This window comes from Podarcis erhardii, assembly GCF_964252035.2.
Source record: "Podarcis erhardii genome assembly, chromosome: 1".
Taxonomy (NCBI): Eukaryota; Metazoa; Chordata; class Lepidosauria; order Squamata; family Lacertidae; genus Podarcis; species Podarcis erhardii.
This window is the reverse complement of record NC_138497.1, coordinates 136,592,389-136,610,453: the sequence shown is the minus strand read 5'-3', so window position 1 is coordinate 136,610,453 and position 18,065 is coordinate 136,592,389. Positions and strand designations below refer to the sequence as shown.

The 18,065-nt window shown below is 40.3% G+C and overlaps 1 protein-coding gene and 1 long non-coding RNA gene across 2 annotated transcripts in view; one reads left to right on the top strand and one right to left on the bottom strand.

The window, feature by feature from the left end:
- The window catches only part of LOC309335518, a 122,559-nt gene extending 108,759 nt beyond the window's left edge, over positions 1-13,800 (top strand). The window contains exon 3 of the long non-coding RNA XR_014153553.1: positions 13,786-13,800. This is a non-coding gene — a long non-coding RNA (uncharacterized lncRNA). The remainder of the gene's footprint in view (positions 1-13,785) is intronic.
- The window catches only part of ABCA12 (ATP binding cassette subfamily A member 12), a 127,766-nt gene that overhangs the window by 75,568 nt on the left and 34,133 nt on the right, over positions 1-18,065 (bottom strand). The window contains exons 7-16 of the mRNA XM_081849115.1: positions 14,861-15,039; positions 14,064-14,176; positions 13,247-13,340; positions 8,158-12,174; positions 6,937-7,052; positions 6,003-6,109; positions 4,833-5,086; positions 4,604-4,716; positions 3,211-3,335; positions 1,994-2,167 (exon numbers count right to left, since the gene is read on the bottom strand). Coding sequence (XP_081705241.1) covers positions 1,994-2,167; positions 3,211-3,335; positions 4,604-4,716; positions 4,833-5,086; positions 6,003-6,109; positions 6,937-7,052; positions 8,158-12,174; positions 13,247-13,340; positions 14,064-14,176; positions 14,861-15,039 — 5,292 coding nt within the window. The remainder of the gene's footprint in view (positions 1-1,993; positions 2,168-3,210; positions 3,336-4,603; positions 4,717-4,832; positions 5,087-6,002; positions 6,110-6,936; positions 7,053-8,157; positions 12,175-13,246; positions 13,341-14,063; positions 14,177-14,860; positions 15,040-18,065) is intronic.

Below are 18,065 nucleotides of genomic sequence, written 5' to 3'. Positions count from 1 at the left end.
CTCACCTGCCATTAGATCCCAGGATGTGAGTCTTGGGCAACCTGGTAACCTCTCATCACATTATTGCAATGATAGAGAAAAACTGGCTTTGGCTTCTAGTTCGGAGCTCTTATTGGCATATAAAAATGTCCCTTTTGGAGTGCAGTCAATATACATGTGGAACAAAATGGATATGGAATTTTTGATAGGCCTGAGATTTCGCAGGTCTGACTAGGGAAGCAGGGAGCAAAGGAAAGAGTGGTTTATTGGGCCAAGGAAGAGGGGAAGAGGGAATATTATACAATTGCTAAACATAGTTTAGCAATTACGTTTTCAAGTAGGTAAGAACTCTTGAGTGCTTCCATGCAATTTGGAGTTGGACTCAGGTTAATCATTGCTTTATTAAATTCTACAAAATCATCTGTTAAAAAAATATTCTTCAATGGGCTACATTTTAAAATATATTGTTATTAGTGCGAGATCAGTTTGCAAGGGGCTGGGGTGGGAGGAAGTATGGAGACCCTTCTAATACAGTGGTGCCTCGCAAGACGAAATTAATCCGTTCCGCGAGTCTCTTCGTCTAGCGGTTTTTTCGTCTTGCGAAGCAACCCTATTAGCGGATTAGCGCTATTAGCGGCTTAGCGGCTTTTAGCGGCTTATTGACTTAGCGGATAAGCAGATAAGCGGCTTAGCGGCTTAGAAAAAGGGGGGGGGAGGAAAAAAAACCCGCAGGAACTCGCAAGACATTTTCGTCTTGCAAAGCAAGCCCATAGGAAATTCGTTTTGCGAAGCACCTCCAAAACGGAAAACCCTTTCATCTAGCGGGTTTTCCGTCTTGCGAGGCATTTGTCTTGCGGGGCACCACTGTACCTGGATTCAATTGCTGGAATAGTCAGGCCAGCCTGGGTGATGGGCCATTAAGAGAACAAAAGGAAAGAGGATTCTTTGTTAGATAGCAAATGGGTGGAGCTCCTCCACCTTTTCTTTGCGGGTGGAATTTTGAGGGCAGAATTTGCTATGATGTGACCTAGAGGACAAAGCTGCAACAAAGCCATGGCTGATTTCTGCTTGAATCCAAGGCTGCGACTATGGGAGGAACAAGCCCCTTTTGGGGTGCTAAGGCTGTGAAGCCCTCCATTCTAGGCTCAGGTTGTATATATCTGTAAAGAAACTATATATCCTAAAGACACCACAATCTCCACTGTGCCTCTTTTTCAAAAGGGAACCCGAAACCTGGCTAAGTGCCTGGAACCTCGCACCGCTCAGAGATTGGGGTGGACTGTGACAATATACGACATGGGAGCACAGCAACAGATTAGTATTCGTAATAGCAATATGAAAGCTTTGAGCAATGCAAAATTAGAAGATAGGTTCCTTTAGGGTATTGTTTGAGGTTATTGTGCACAGGTGGGACCCCGTAAAGAACTGAATGCAGAAGGAAGATGGGACAATGGCTTGGTTGTATTTGTCTTCCTTTACCCTTTGCACTGCTAGATATTTTCACTGGTAGGTGAACTAGGCTCAGAAAAAGCTTGTCCTGAACCTCATCACAGCTACAACCATGATTATTTTTATAATGGTAGGAGAGCCCAGGCTCACGTCATTCCTGAAACAATCATTAATGAGAGGGAATTAAACTTGGAGTCAGCTGTCAGCAGCACACCATGACCCAGGAAAACTGTCTGTGGAAGTGGACAAATGCCGGCTCCCTCGGCCTGTAAAGTGAGATGAGCACCGCAACCCCAGAGACATTTGTGGCTGGACTTAATTGCCAGGGGTCCCTTTACCTTTACCTTATGCAAACAAAGGCTATGGCCATTTAAAGCCTACATCGTTTTATGAGTATCCATTGCTCACAGACATGACACCATTGCTGCACATGGGCACACAAACCAGGTTGCTTGAATTCCTGAACTTCCTTCCAAGCAACAAAAAAAAGCAGAAGACTTGGACTGATACAAACAAGCCTGGAAAATTTAGGGAGATATTTTTAAGATTCAAACGCAACACAAACCTTGTATATGAAACTGTAGACATCCAGGTAATGCAGTAGTGTGATCCCTAAAACGTAAGACTTGTGGGCCCTTTCTGTGAGTGGCAGGTTGCAGAATTGCTTTGCTACGACTCCCAGCTCAGCACCAGCTGCATTAGTATCACAGGACTCCAGCTCGAGTATCCAGAAAATCAGCTGTATTGGCACAGAGGAAAAGCAAGTTTGTAAATAGTGAGCTCTCTCTAATGAGGATGAATTAAGCATCTCTCTTTTTCAGCCCTCACCAGCGCCATCTAGCAGAGTAGAGAATGGAGCAACATAGAATTCTTCACACAACAAATTGGGAGTTTCCTTAACCTCTTGAATGCAAGAACACAAGTTAAAAGATTCAGGATCTTTGGACTATTAATATTCATGACTTGTTTTGCATCTTAAGCCCACGAACGTGTTGCTGAAGGACTCCTACATTGATTCCTGCATTGCAGGGGGTTGGACTAGATGACCCCGGGGTCCTTTACAGTTGTAGGATTCTATGACTCTAACCTATGTGACTGAATCCATCACAACTCTCTGTCCAGCAATGCTCAGGGCTGGACAAATATTAGTTTTTGACTTGAAAGTGTTTTGGGAGAGGTTTTGTTTCCTGGGGTGTACTTACATATTTATTTTGCCGCAGTGTCAAACAGGTTTACACATTTTTTACCACTCAAAAAGCTGCCCAACCTGATTAACAGAGGCAAAAGAGAGCAGTTGTATATACGCCACAAGCGGTTTTTGTTGCCCAAACTCCTAAAGGATAGGATAGGCTTTTATTAACTTAGGTTATATGGAGAAACAGGAGGGGGCCACGTTGCTTTCTACTGGCAGTTGTGAATAACGCACATGTTCTGTCGTGCTCTTAACAAATCTTCCCCTCAGCAACCACCTCTAAATTAGTAGCAGCTAGCATCTGAAGAACTTTTTATCTATGTCTCAGCATCATATTTTCTCCCACTGGAGAGGCTGTCACACTATTAAGTCCACCCAGAATCTGTAAGAAGATACACTATAATCTAAACTGTTGACAAATAATTATGACGGAATATACATTATGAATGGACAGATCAGTAAGAAACATGAGCTACTGGCTGATGTGGATCATGTAACCACATCCCATAATGCATAAGTACACACGAGCTGCACGCAAGTGTTACCACTGAAGCCAGCTAAGCAGACAGCATCATTCATAATAAACTTGCCTGTGTTCTGTTTTCTGGAAGAGGCATTTCCATCAAAGCATTGATACTTTCTGTCGACATTCCTACCACAATTCTGAGATCATTTTTGAGGAGGTCAACGTTTCTGAAAAGGTCTATTAGCATGTCTTTAAAACATCAGAAAACAAAACGAAATGAAATATTTCAGTTTTCAGGAAACATTGCTTATGCAGAGCACTGAAAGTAGCTTCAGGGAGATGTGGGGGAAAACGCCTCAAGAGCGCCACCATGTGGTACATTTAAATGCAAAGGTATAGTTCCCATTTTCTACTATTTTGCATTCCTGTGCCCAGAGAGATCTGAGGCCGTATCATTTCAAGGCCATTCAGTATTCAAATAGCTCCTCTTTTCTCTTTTATGTATTTAAACATTTCCCATACATATTGAAATAATAAACCTAAAATAACACTGTCTTAATAAAGCATAGCCCCTGATAAAAATCAATACAGTAATCTCACCTGCTACATTTTGTCCAAATCTTCTATTTCAAAAGCCTAACAATAAACCCCAATTGCCCATAAATGTGTTTCTAATTTCACTTCCTTCTCTGAATCATATCAAATGAGTTTATTTTACCATCAGCAATGTATTCCATTTGCTTCTTTACCAATCCTCACTAGATGAAACACCACTTTTCTATTTAAACGCTATTTCAGTCCTAGCTGATAGCAATAAGTTAATCACTAATGCTATATTTTCCTTCCTTACTTCATTTCGCCCCTGGATGGTGTGGCTTATATTATTAGAACGAGCAAGTAAATGAGACCCTAAAGGTATGGCTGATGTTATTAGTCCATAATAGTATAGGATAGCCACTCAGGCAACACTATTACAGAAATGAATAAAATTAGCTGTGTCATCAGGGGCTCATTCACCTATCCATCCTCCAACACGATAATATATCCATCACTTGCCACGAATGCCCTTCTGTTGTCTACAAAGGTCAAACAGAGACTAAATGGACACAAATTTGATATAAAATCTGCACCTTTCAGAAACTAGTGGGGGAGCATTTAATTCTCCGGGATGCTCTGTTGCTGATCTGAATGTCACCATCATCCCAGAAGCCAGACTCCAGGAGGAAATTTATGAGTAAGTTTGGTTCTGTTTGTTCAGGACTGAACAGAGACCAAGCTTCTTATCCCACTAAAGACAATAAGTCAGCATAGCACAGATAGAAAGGTCATATTATCACCAATTACAGCTTTTGTAACTAGTCACTGTGCCTTTGTTGAATATAATTAAGTTTTATACAAATATGTATAAATTCCAAGCCTTGTCCACAATTTCACAATGAAAATGATTTGATCCATACTGACAACTAAATTTAATAAGCAATTCAATCTAAGAAACAAAAAGTGAATGTAAAACTTACCTTGCTTCCTGGAGTGTATTGTATTCTGAGTGATGTTCATTATAGAGTCCAAAGATGCCATATACTGTGGGATATCACGGATATATTTAAGTTGTGGCACATTTTCTTGTAACCTTAAAAAAACCACCAAATACTTTGTTACTTCAAACTAATATACACTCATACAGATAATACACTGCAATATACACTGCTAATATTCTGCTACAAATTACCTTGAAGAAGGCCTTACCTGTTTATTTGCTGCTGGAGTTTCTCGGGATCCCCTATGATTATGTCTCGAAATTCTCTAGACACCCTGCTATGGTTCATAAAACTGGTCACAATCTGATCACTTAGTTCTACACCACGAAGAAGCTTCTTGTGGAACTCACTTTGATCACACAACTCTGCAAAGCCAACCCCAGGGAGTTGGCAGGTTTGCTGCAATGACCGGATGCTCTCGTGGTCACAAAGGAGGGATGTCAAGTTTTGGAGGTGAGTTAGCTTCAAATACAATCAAGAGAGAAAAATTATTCAGAAATGAGTGATTTAAAAACAAAAACCAATGAGGAAAATCCGGCCAACTTGGAGAAGAAACAATGTTTCACTGGTGAGGTGACGATGGCAGTGGAAGTTATATGCATTTGTGAGTGGATGTGACAGAAGCCCAATAGGTGCTTTCCCCTAGTTTTGGAATGGGAATCTGGAGCAGAGAAGCCAAGGGAGAGGCGATGAACCCTTATCCACCTGCCGCTTTGTTGCTCTAAACCGCCACTGCCAAAACCACTTCCCACCTTCCCAAGTTCGGCTTTAAGAGTAGGGGACCTCAGACCCGGGGAGGGAGTCAAATGTACTCCTCCAGGCTCTCTACTGAGCCCCCAGAACTGTCCTCATGCCACGCCCCTTCACCAACTACACCTCCACTCCACAGACAACATGGCTCATAAGCCCTGCTTTGCACCCTCCTTGAGTGGTCTTTGTTTTTGTTGTGCTGCCTTGCCAGAATCTGTCCTTGAACCCAGATAATAATGCCTTCTGCTTGACTGGAAGGAGGATAACGAGGGCTGTGTGAGGGTGTAGAAACAAAGGTAAAATTTACATTTGCTGCTCCATCCCCTTTTGCCTCGGACAGGGGGTCCTCAATGGGGGCTGGAAAAGTTTCTCCATTTGTATTTTATATGTATGTTTGCAATGGGGGAAAGAGAGATTTGGAAAAGAGAAGCAGCAGTTGAGGAAACGGTGAGATGCCTTCCTGCTCCATTTCTGTGCTAGGTTTCCCCTCCCAAAGCTGCTTTTCTCTAGGGAATGTAGTCTTCTGGTTTTTAATACACTTGCACGTTGAGCGGACCTAGGCCTTAATAATAGTTCTTACAAGCACACACAATCATACTGTACCAGCCAACACCATAAGCCTACTTACTCTTAGCATCAGGATCTCTGGAACTGATAAATCCTTCTTGTCGGTATCACGGGGAGTGAGAATAACCCTTTTCAGCTGGGCTATGCCTGGAGGAAGGGCAGCATTTCCTGTACAGAAAAACCAAACAATTACTTGTTTGTCTATTCATTTCAAGCATTCTTAGTCCTTTTTTTGCCCTAGAGGCTACCAAGATGACTATGAAGGTGCAACTATTATCTTCTTCACCACCACCATTTCTCTGCATGTAGAAATGCAGGTAGGGGAGGAGGATATTGAGCAGACACCCCCAAAATCAAGACTGCGGCTTTTGCAGCAATTCTTGGTAAAAACAAAAATGGAAATCATATCACTCCCCTCCCTCCCTCTCTGAACATATACATAAATGCATACATGAATGAACATATATTGAGTTCATCTTATGGATAACAGCTAGTCCACAGCTGCTTACACACCATACATTTAAAGCACATTCCTTCCCCCCCCCCCAAAGAATCCTGGGAACTGTAGCTTATTAAAGGTACTGGGAATTCTAGTTCTATGGGGGTAAACTACAGTTTCCAGAATCCTAACAGAGGATAATCAGCTTTGAATGTATGGTGTGTTCACAGCCAGCCATGGCACATTCATACATAAAAGTGTTCAGCCATCCATAAAGGGAAGTTTCAAAAACGAGTACAGTGGTACCTCAGGTTAAGTACTTAATTCGTTCCGGAGGTCCGTTCTTAACCTGGAACTGTTCTTAACCTGAAGCACCACTTTAGCTAATGGGGCCTCCTGCTGCTGCCGCGCCGCCGGAGCACAATTTCTGTTCTCATCCTGAAGCAAAGTTCTTAACCCGAAGCACTATTTCTGGGTTAGTCGAGTCTGTAACCTGAAGTGTGTGTAACCCGAGGTACCACTGTAAATTGTATGCCACTATCAACATATACATTACCTGAAAATTCACTTTCCAGCCTTTCAGAGACATTCAATACACAAATCAAGTACGATCTGAAGACATTATTGGGGGACATGTGTAAGAAGACATTTTCAAATTCCGAAAACAGAAACCTAGAACAAAAAAACAAAACAAGAAAGGAATGCTCCGACTTCTTAAGTATGCCGCAGCAAACATTACATAATGGTGTGAAATAGAAATCCTTTAAAAAAATGTATCTGTAGCCCACTTATATTTGATTCAGTGAGACCAAATTAGCTTAAGCCAGACAGCTCAGCTGAATTTTACATGAGGGTGGTAAATTTTTTAAACAACACTGCACATAGTAGCTTTCCTAGTTTCTAAATGAGACAGCAGAGTTCAACTTTCTTGAGTAAAACAAATTTAGAGATACACCATCTGGGATAGTAGCCATAATTAAACAGATTTCTCTGTATGACACTTCACTTATTACGTTACTTACAGTCTGTCTAAACTTCATAGATTTAAGAAATCTCACCAGCTTCAGTAAGATCCTCCCTGGCCCTTCCAAGTGTAAGTCTTAGGCTAGGAGGCTGGGAGCAGGAGACAGGCTAACTAAAAACCCATTGATCCAATCCAAATGCAATCCAAAGCAAGTTTGCTCATGTATAAGCCTCATTTAATTCAATAGGACTTTCCCTCTAGTAAGTGTGTTTAGGATTGCAGCTTTAAGTACACACTCAGGGCATCAGGCAACAATTCTAATCTTGCTTACTGAGAAGCAAGTCCCACAGCAAAAAAACAACAGTCAAACTTGTGTCTTAATATGCAAGCTTAATATGCAAGCTTCAATCACTTACACATACACAGATTCCTCTAGTTTACATATTTTTCCTGTCTTGGTAACTGCTATTATCCTGGATCTCGCAGCTTCTTTTTTTAAAAAAGATGCTGTGCATTCATTTATCGTCCAGCGGAGGAGGAAGCCGCTCAGGCAAAGCAAGCTGCCCATTGGCGTAGGGCGAGGGCGGGACGAGCCACCCATGGCTAACCTAGACCAACATTCTGTTCTCAAAGTGGCCAGTTGGATGCCTATGGGAAACTCGCAAGCAGGACCTGAGTGGAACAGCGCTCTCCCTATTTGGCAACTCTCTGATATTTAGAGACACCCCACCTCTATTTGAGAACAAGGTTGAATAATCTTTGAACTGTTGAATTCAACACCAGATTGTTACAGTTATGAAACTGACCACTTACCGTCCAATCAAACTGCTTGGAGGCAGTGTTTGCACCAATTCATTCTGAAGCAGTATTCTATTTAGTAGCATTTCAGTGGTCATGACAGAAGGGTGTGCAACATGGTCAAGCTGATATTCCAGATTGGTTCTGTCTTGAAGAAAATGTAGATTCACATCTGCTTTTAGCTCCTTCAGTAAATTCAAAAATGTAACATTTTTAAAAACACTGGCATCAGGTACTTCATTGTCAAGTAGAACTCTTTCCACTAGTTTCAAGCCACGCTTCACATACTCAACTTCCGTAATGTTCCACTTGAGAAACATGTTCCAGATATGAGAAAAAGTCTTCCATCCAGATTGGCTGTGGATAGCTTCCCTGGCAATCTGAAGCACTTCATTTATGGCAGCATTTGAAGGAAGGCTATCCTGCAATAGCTTGGAAAACACTGACAAATTATTCCAATCAGCTAAGCTGTCTGTGAGATTTTGTGAATAAAATTCTGCTTCACTGGCAAAGAAAAGCGGGACAAGATTCAAAGGATCATAGTTGACTGTATTATTTGTATCACTAAGAACAGGGATTGGGCAAGCTGAATCACTTGGGGGCAGCTCGTTAGAGATTATTGCTAGAGTTTTATGAATGTCCCTTATCCATGGATGTTTAAAATGGAAGAGGGTGTCCATTTTTGAAAGCAGGCTTGAAGAAAACTGTAGTGATTTGATGATGCATAACAATGCACTTGACAAATATTCACTATTGTTTTGGTAAAGTCTTGCTAATTCTGGAGTCTGCTTTAAGTTGCTTATTGAGTCCTGGAACAATTCAGTAAATGTTTGATTGGGCATTGTTCTGTTTTCAAAGTCCCTGGAAGTAAAAGGTAGTTCGCAATGACTTTGCTTCAAGGACTCAGGGATAGTGGCATTCTTAAACAACATCTGAAGTATTACATGAATTACATCTTGGACACTGCAGTTATGTGGCCTTCCAGCTCCATGGTTCCCAATATCTGAGAAAAGACTCAGAGATAAATGCAAGAGATCTATTATCTTTGCTTCTGCTAAAGTACTAAGCCCTAACAAAGACTCATTAAATTCTTTTTGAAAGATAAAGTGTGAGAAGCCATACACTGCAGCAATTTTTTCTTTAGCAGTTTCTTCTTCCAATCTGCTGTGAGAAAGCATTATTGTCCCTTGCCTCAGTATGTCATATACCCTTTGGAGGGCTTTATTGCTATCATAGACCAACTGAGGGGTTGCTTCTAATTGGCTGGTGTTAAATTGGTGTTCAAAAGTTTTCTGTAACAACAGATTCCTGAGAACCACATTGATTACTTCTGAGATGTTGCTGCTTTGTGAGTCTTCCTCAGCATACTTCTGTGTAATGTGGGATAAGTGTCTAGTCAGTTCCTTCAGTTCTGCACTGAAAAGAGTATCAGAACCATTATCCCGTGTGTGTAAATTTGTGGTGTTTTGGATTTTTTGCATTATTCCTGAAAGGTACGCCATTAAGGGGGCATTGTGGCTCATGCTCATGTTTGCTGTAAAACGATACTTATTCAAAAGTGCTAAGAAGTACTCCAAAATGTTTTTTGTGCTTTTAGATCTAAGCAGAACATCTGAAAACTGCAATGGAGCTTCCTGTGTTGCATCAAAGTTCACATCCTCAGGAAACAGTGGATTTGCCATAGACATCACCTTTTTGATATCTTCCCATATTGTTGCTAATTTAAACTTGGTCTCATTTAAAAACAGCTGATTCCAAATCATTCTACTTAAGTTTGATGCCTTCTTGGTTTCTTTCCAGTGAGGGTTCATATAAAAAAGGCTTTGAGCAAGAACATCAGCAGGTGGAGACGAATTCTTAAAAAGTATTTCTAAATGAGCTTTGAAATCTATGTCAGAGGTTTCACTTAGGAATAATTTTAATGAAGCAAGCATGTCTTCTAAATAGGAAGCTTTCATCTGCCAACTTAAGGTCTCAAGGGGCCGATGAGTTTCTGTTTTATTAGGCGCTAGTCCTGTGCCAATGAGAAGTAGAGCTTTCCTGGTCATGTCCAAAAGTCGAACATACTGGTTTGCATTTGTCACATTCTGATTGGAGCTCAACATATTTGCAACTTCACTCAATACCTTTGATAAGTTCTTCCATTTTGATTGACTTGCATCATTTTTGCTCACTTTTAACATCTTTGATACAGAGGCATTCTTATAGGGCTCATTTTGTAACAAAATAAAAGATGCAAGGGGTTGTGGTACACTGCCAGATAAATTTTGTGCACGAGGTTCTGTTTCATTCAGAATAAAAGGGCTTAAAATGTGCAAAGCAGAAGGTCCATTTATAATGTCCATAAGCCCGAGCCATGGTGCTTGGCAGGTCAGATTACTCTGGTGGAATTCATTAGAGATGGCTGTTAGACCTCTATGCATCTTTTGTATCCAGGGATTCTTGTAGCTATGGAAATAGTTCAGTCTGGAGAGAAACTCTGACGAAACTTGTAATGAGTTGATGAAGCACTGAAATTCATCTGAAAAGTATTTCCATTTGTCTTTGTGGAGAGTTTGAAAAGTTGGCATCAATTTTAAATTTCTTATCACAAGCTGAAACCACTCAGTAAATGTATGATGGTGGGCTGTTTGGTTTTCCAAGTCTGTGGAGGTAAAGAGGAAATGGCAGCTGCTTCCTCTTAAGGCATCCAGTAGGGTGGCATTATTCAACAGCACTTCAAGAATAATGTGATGAACATCCTTGACAGTACAGTTCTGCAGTCTTTCATTAACCTGATTATCTTCCCTTAGAAAAGGGGTCAATGTTAAATACAAAAGATCCTGTACTTTTGCTTCTCCTGAAGAATCATGCTGTGCTGAAGTCCTATACAACTTCTGCAAAAGTAACATGCGTGAAAAACTGTAGAGGGTATCCAATTTTTTTATACTAGATGATTCTGTCAGCCTAGGATCAGAAAGTATATCTACCCCTTCCTTGAATATTTGGAACAATCTCTGGACAGTTTCATTGCTGGCATCCTTTAGCGGATTAACAGGAATTAATTCATGAATGTACCTTTCCTCCAAATCTTCTAGCACATCTATAGTTTTCAGAGCAGCATCTAAAAACATTGAGACATTTGCCCCACTGATGTTCTGCTCACTGTATTCTTTCATTAAATGGTTCACAAATTTGGTCAGCTGCCCAAGCTCCTTTTTCAAAGGAAGGCCAGAGCCATTGTGGTGAACATGAAGATTGTTGTGCAATATGTCTAAAACCTGCCCATAGGCAACAATATCTGTATCACTCCATTTTGCAGACCTCAGTTTTTCTGTAATACGCCAATAATGATTGAATTCATTCCAATGAGATTCACCAACGAAATTTTGAATGTCCTGCATCTTGTCAATAATGAAGGATAGCAGTAAGTAATTATGACTTTTCTCAACATTTGCTACAATATTTAAGATTTTTTGGAGTGTCAAGAACTTCTCAGGAAAGTTGTAAATAGTAGTAGGTTTAAACAGAAAATCTGAAAACAATGATGGCACATCTTGGACTGATGCTAAGTACCTTCTAAGGTTTTCAGGCGTATAAGATAATTTGTGAGAATTTATCGTTTTAATGGTTTGCCATATCTTTGTGACCATAATATTAGTCTTATTTAAAAATGTTCGATTCCAAATGTTTCTAAACTTGGGAACATTTTTACTTTCTTTCAAGTGAGCCATTATATCAAGCAAGTGCAGCCTATTAAAGTCATTTTGAAGCAGGAGAGATGTGAAGTTGTTGATTTGGTTGATTTCTCTCCTATTAAGTGCACCTCTTAATTTACTGTCTTGGTCAGCCTCCATTTGCCACTGAAGGATATCAGTCAAGTTCACTCTACTGTTATTCTCATATTGCTTGAACAGGTTGTTCAGTTCAGCAATGCTAAATTTCTCTGGTAAAACTTCAAAAAGATGTAGAGACTTCTTAATGGTTTCTAAATCCTTTAAGAGATTACGCGTTTTGAAGTCTTCACCAGCAAAATCTGGAGGTAATATTTTTCTGAAATGAGAACAAAAATACAGAAATACAAATTCAAATGAAATCAAACATTTATTTATCAAGTTTATATGTCTCCCTTCATCCAAAGATTACAGGGCAGTTTACAACATAAAACACACGAAACCTCCACAAAATACATAACATAATAACAAAAAGACAATAATGCCCCCTCAAGCTAGAACATGGCAAAATAAACGTGTCAGTCTTTATGCCATGACAAATGTGTAATTCTTTAAAATTCAGTAAACAACATGTTGCTTCTGCTTGAAGAATGAAGTATGCTCCCATCAGTTTCTGAATGGTGCTGCATTTCTAGGCTTGCATATAACAACAAATCATCATTCATAAAAAATAGAAGCAAAGGGTTCTGATTCCCACCTCACTGCTGCGTTGAAGGAAGAGAGGAAGGAAGTGCATGTGCCCAATACTTGTGCATATAAACCTTAAGCCATAGTTTTGTGCTACATTTGAGAACAACCAATGCGTCATGGATTCTGTCACTGTGGCTGAAATCCTATACACAGTTAGCTGGGAGTAAGCCCACTAAACACTGTGGGTAGAATTCAACATCAAGCTCTTTCAATTGTTCCCTCTACACAAGCATTTCAGTTTGCTAGATGGAACAAGCCCCTCTCCTCCGTTTGTGTACTATTCTGGGAATTCTCACACATACACACAAAAGCCAATTTTGAGGGACAGGGCCTGCCGAAAGAGGAGAGGAAGGAAAGCCCTATTGCACAAACAGAAATCCTTGTTCAAGGCTTCCATTTATGGAGCTGGTTAGTTAAATCCCGGCCAAGGTGACTTACTTCTGAGGAATCATGCATATGTTAATGTTACACAAATACTAACTCTCAGGGATACATTTCCCCCTAAAATCCACAGTGTGTTATGAGTTTAATCGACCAGCTTTGCCTCAACAACACAGCAGATGCTGGTGAAATGTTCATATGATCTAGTGAAAGCTATGCAGTTTTTGCAAAGCACCCTTCCCACTGCCCCCCAGAATAAAATTTCACATTAGCAAAAACCTAATTTTCACCCCATAAATAATTTATTACTCTAATCTCACCTCACAATGTCTTTCATTTGAGTCATTAAAGTTGGGTTGTTTTTCCAGTAGAGAGAGAGCCGACAAATGTCATTCATTGCTGAGCTGCTATTATCTACAAAATAAAAATAAACAAGATAAATCCACAGTTTGAGTTACTGCCTTTCAGCTTTAATTGTGATGATAGTCAAACATAGCATTTGAAGGATAAATGTGAATTTTGAAGTATGGCTGTGTTTTGGAAAGTGCAAATTTGATCAATTAGGATTTACATGGAAACTGAAACAAACTTCTCCCCATCCCAAAACTATATCCAGCCCTTCAGTCCCGGTTTGCTTAAAACCGTGTGTCATATGGGGAACACTGGGGTGGTGATGGCTTACTAACTAGGATCTTAACAAGATCCAAGAATAAACCATGTTTAAAGATCCTGGTTAGTAAACAGACGTGAAACCAGAGTTACCTGTCTCAGAAAAAATGAACTCTGGGTTAAATAATGTGCCAGAGATGGCATGTGTCAGGAGGAGATGAGAAGAGACCCTTTTCCAAGCTCTCTTAAGCTATAAACATTACATACAAACCACCCCAGTATCTCTAATGACTATTAATCTTTTCCATTTATCAGAACAAACACATCAACAAGGCCTTGAATAACTTATGAAAAAATTGCTTCTGTTAGCAGTAAGCATTTCATTATTTTGTTCATCTTAGTGTCTGTTATAAACTGAAGCAAAAAATTATTTTTTGTATGATGCAACAAGTATGGATTTGCAAGAGCTTAAACTTGTCCATCAATATTACTTAGATGCCTGATAAAGAGATAAGCAAGCGGCCTCACCTTGCTCTGAACAGTTCAAGGCATGCAGCAGACCACCAATCATGTTCTGTATGGCTTGCAGTCCATTGTCACTTGCAACTAGTGGAGAATCCTTTTCCACAGCCATAATAATTCTTTGTAAACAGGGGAAATAAAGCAATAGTAACACAGAATGAGCATATTATAGAGCATCAAACAGCTTTGGTTCCTGTAAATAGCTAGGTAGTGTTAGGGAAGAAATTGCACAATGTCTAGGGCATTTTAGGAAAACAAAATGGCAAGCATCAGGAGGCAGGCAGCCTATTCCCAAAGCAGTAAGAAATGGAGATAAAGGGGAGGATGAAAATGAATGCCATGAAGTCTATGAATTCCGAATAGTCAGGGTTTCCCTCCCTAAGACACTTCTACGTGGCAATCATCACTGCCCCATTTGTTTGTTTGTTTGTTTGTTTTGCTTTAATTTTTTGCACTTTCTGTTATAAACATTCATTTCTTTCACTATGTTATTCTATTAGCTCCTTTGATATAACAATTGATAATACAATGTTGTATTAGATGTTGTTGTATCCTTGCAAAAATTCCTGTACCACCAAGAACAATAAAATCACTTTAATCAAACAAGCACGACAGATGAAGTCCATGTACACAGCCTAGACCTTCAAATAAACCAGTCTACTACTGAGCCACCGAAATCTCATGCTCTCCTTTCATAACACCTCCCTTTATAACTGTCAGTGGAAGCTACCACTTCATCACTGTCAGCGAAATACCAGGCATAGCTATTATGTTTTTGGTGTATAGCTTGCCTTTTCTTTTACCTGCTTGTGTTCTGAAGGGCTGCAATCATATCCTTCATAGCACTGACACCTTGAGTGATATCTGGGGCCATCAGGAGGATGCGCCATAGAGAAGTTTCATTCTGCACTTGGGAGATGAGCGATAAGAACGAAACTGTTTCCTTGACAAAAGCCACCTGGTACTGAGAATCTTGCTGCAACTTAAAACAAAAATGAAACTTTAAAAAGGAATAGATAGATAGAGAGAGCAGTTTACAGGACCCCAGTTCTCTTTTAATCATAGCTTGCTCACAATGGAGGGAGGGAAACAACTTCAAACTGCAGCTCTGTGGGGAAAGTATGTGAGTGATAGCATACTTGGGCAGGCATCCTGAAGCCACTTCTTTGACTTCAGCGCTTGTCATTCTAGATACCTTTTTAGAACTAGGCAGGAAAGGAAAAACCAGCAAGATTAAGAATTAATCTTGAAATGAATGGATGAAAAATGTCCTACAGAGAATCTGCTGCTGCAATAAAACAGTAGGATAGCTGCCCGCCCACAAAAGTGCACCTTGTTGCCCCATAGATTTCAGCAACTGTGGGCAAGACTGTGGCCTAAGATAAGTAAAACGGGTCACAGCATGGCCTAAATGGATTTAGAAATTTCTCCTTTGCTATGTCATGCCTACAAAGCACGTGAAGTGCGCATTAACCAAAGAAAGGTGCTTCAGGTTCATCACCAAACTACTGTATTCTTTAAACTTCCCCCTTTCCTGATTGCTGTTCCTCATGCCCAGAACTTACTCCCAGATCACCTACGTAACGCTGACCCACTTCCATACTTACTTCAAGTCATTCTTTAAAAAACCCTTTCCTGAGTAGCTTTTGGCTTAACCCCTTCGTGATGAACTGAATACACATTCCTCAGGGGCACACCTTTCTGGGTTGTTTTTTTTATTACTGTTCTGTAAAAGTATTGTACTTTTTGAAACACATGTTTCAAACCATACTACTACTAGTAGTAAAAATATTAATTTGGCCTGGTTGAAAATTTAAATGCTTCCATACTAAACTTCAAGAAAGCCCAGCTACATACGGGGTGTGGAGATTTGCTTCACTTGCTGATGCTGCTGTGAATTGAGAACTACAGACCTGCATGAACCTGTTCCATGACTAGGAGATCTTGTGATCTTGCCAGTTGTAAAACCTCCCAGATAGGAAGAGGAAACTGTGGTACAGGCTTGGGCTCCCAGAAAGTAGTGAAGTTTGCCAAAGGCTTGGACTGTCCTAGCTCTAGAGCATCAGATCGAATAAGAGTTGCTGGGTGATGCCCTTATAAAACATGATGAAGGCACAACAGGAGAAAGCAGACACTTATGGAAAATCAAATTTAAAAAACCTAATCTGATGATTCCAATAAGAGGTTCTTTTGAACTCAGTTCAAGGGAGGGAACATATAGCTGACCACTGCCTGCACTTGCAGCAGGAATTCACTGTTGTCTGCAGCTTCTTAATGACTTGTATATTAAATATACAAGCAGTGAAACAGATGCCTATAGAAGTGTTACATGTGTTGGTGCATATATGGTGCACAAGTATTTTTTCTGTATGGAAGGGATGTCTGCATTAATTCTATTAACTGAAAGGGATGCTTTTATCACCTTCAATCAGGGCCTTCATTCCTTTTAAAGTTTGCTACTATGTTCACACAAACACATGGCCTAAGGCAAATAGGTGTTATAGCTTTAAGAAGTAACATGGTGATGTGGCAGAGGCCATGCTTTGAATTCATGATGTGCCAGGTTTGATCCTTGGATATAACCAGCCTCATATAACCAACATGCTTAACTCTAATTACAGTGGTACCTTGGGTTACATACGCTTCAGGTTACATACACTTCAGGTTACAGACTCCACTAACCCAGAAATAGTGCTTCAGGTTAAGAACTTTGCTTCAGGATGAGAACAGAAATCGTGCTCTGGCGGCACAGCAGCAGCAGGAGGCCCCATTAGCTAAAGTGGTGCTTCAGGTTAAGAACAGTTTCAGGTTAAGAACGGACCTCTGGAATGAATTAAGTATGTAACCAGAGGTACCACTGTAATGCATGAAGGGGTTAAGACCATAGAGTAAGCTGTCCTGCCAGGCTTAGCTAGGTTACATCCCCTCAATGTGGGAGGAAGGGTTACCAAACTCTTTGCTCTTTTTCCTTTCCATCATGTGAACCCTACCAGTAAGGAGGTCAAATCTAGATGCTCCAACCTTAGACTGCCTGGCTTAAGCAAGCCATCTTTGTGGTTTTATATGAATAATTTAGAAATATTTACCATTTTGAAACTGCCTATCTTTTCTTGCTGCTGTATGGAAAGGCATATGAATCTGACCTTTGAAGAGTTTATAAGTACAGTGGTACCTCAGTTTTCAAGCGTCTCGGAAGCTGAACATTTTGGAACCCCAACGCCAAAAACCCAGAAGTAATTGCTTCCATTTTCAAACGTGCCTCAGAAGTCGAACGGCTTCCGCTGCATTTTTTTCTTTTTTCTCCATTGACTTTGCCAACTGCCCTTTGTTCCTCGGTTTTCGAACATTTCAGAAGTCGAACAGTCTTCCAGAATGGATTACGTTTGACAACTGAGGTACCACTGTAAACCATTTTAAGCTTCCCAAACGTGTAGTCTCTTGCTATGCTAAGGGAAGTGGGGAACTTTGGAAGCAACTTAGAAGGGGATATTTCAAAGGTCTAACAGCCTATATTTCAATGCTTTACTTTGTTGCATGCTCTGTGATTTTAAACCTCTGCTGGGCTCTCTCATTTGCCCAGTACTTGCCCCAAATCTAGGCACACAGTGAATTCTCATTTTATTTCACCATATTCTATTTTTCCTTTTACCAAACCAATACACATTTCCACTTCAGAAGTTCTTGGCGACTACAGCTGATGAAGACCCTTCCTCTGAGACATTGGAGAACTGATACCAATTGAGGTAGACAACACCTGATTAGATGGGCCAATAATCTGACTTTTATGGTAAGTAATGCTTGCTCATTTCTCAAATTCCCTCAAATCCCTGTTGAATTTTCCCTTTAGAACTCTTTGTCAGGTATAACCAGGGTCAAACTAGAAAGGGCAGCAGCAAACTTATTTGTTGAAACTCAGATCTGCTCTGATCATTGTATAAAAGTGGGTGTGGGGATCCAAACGTTAGAGATATGGAGGTATGTGGGTTGATGGAGCTGAACTCTCCCTGT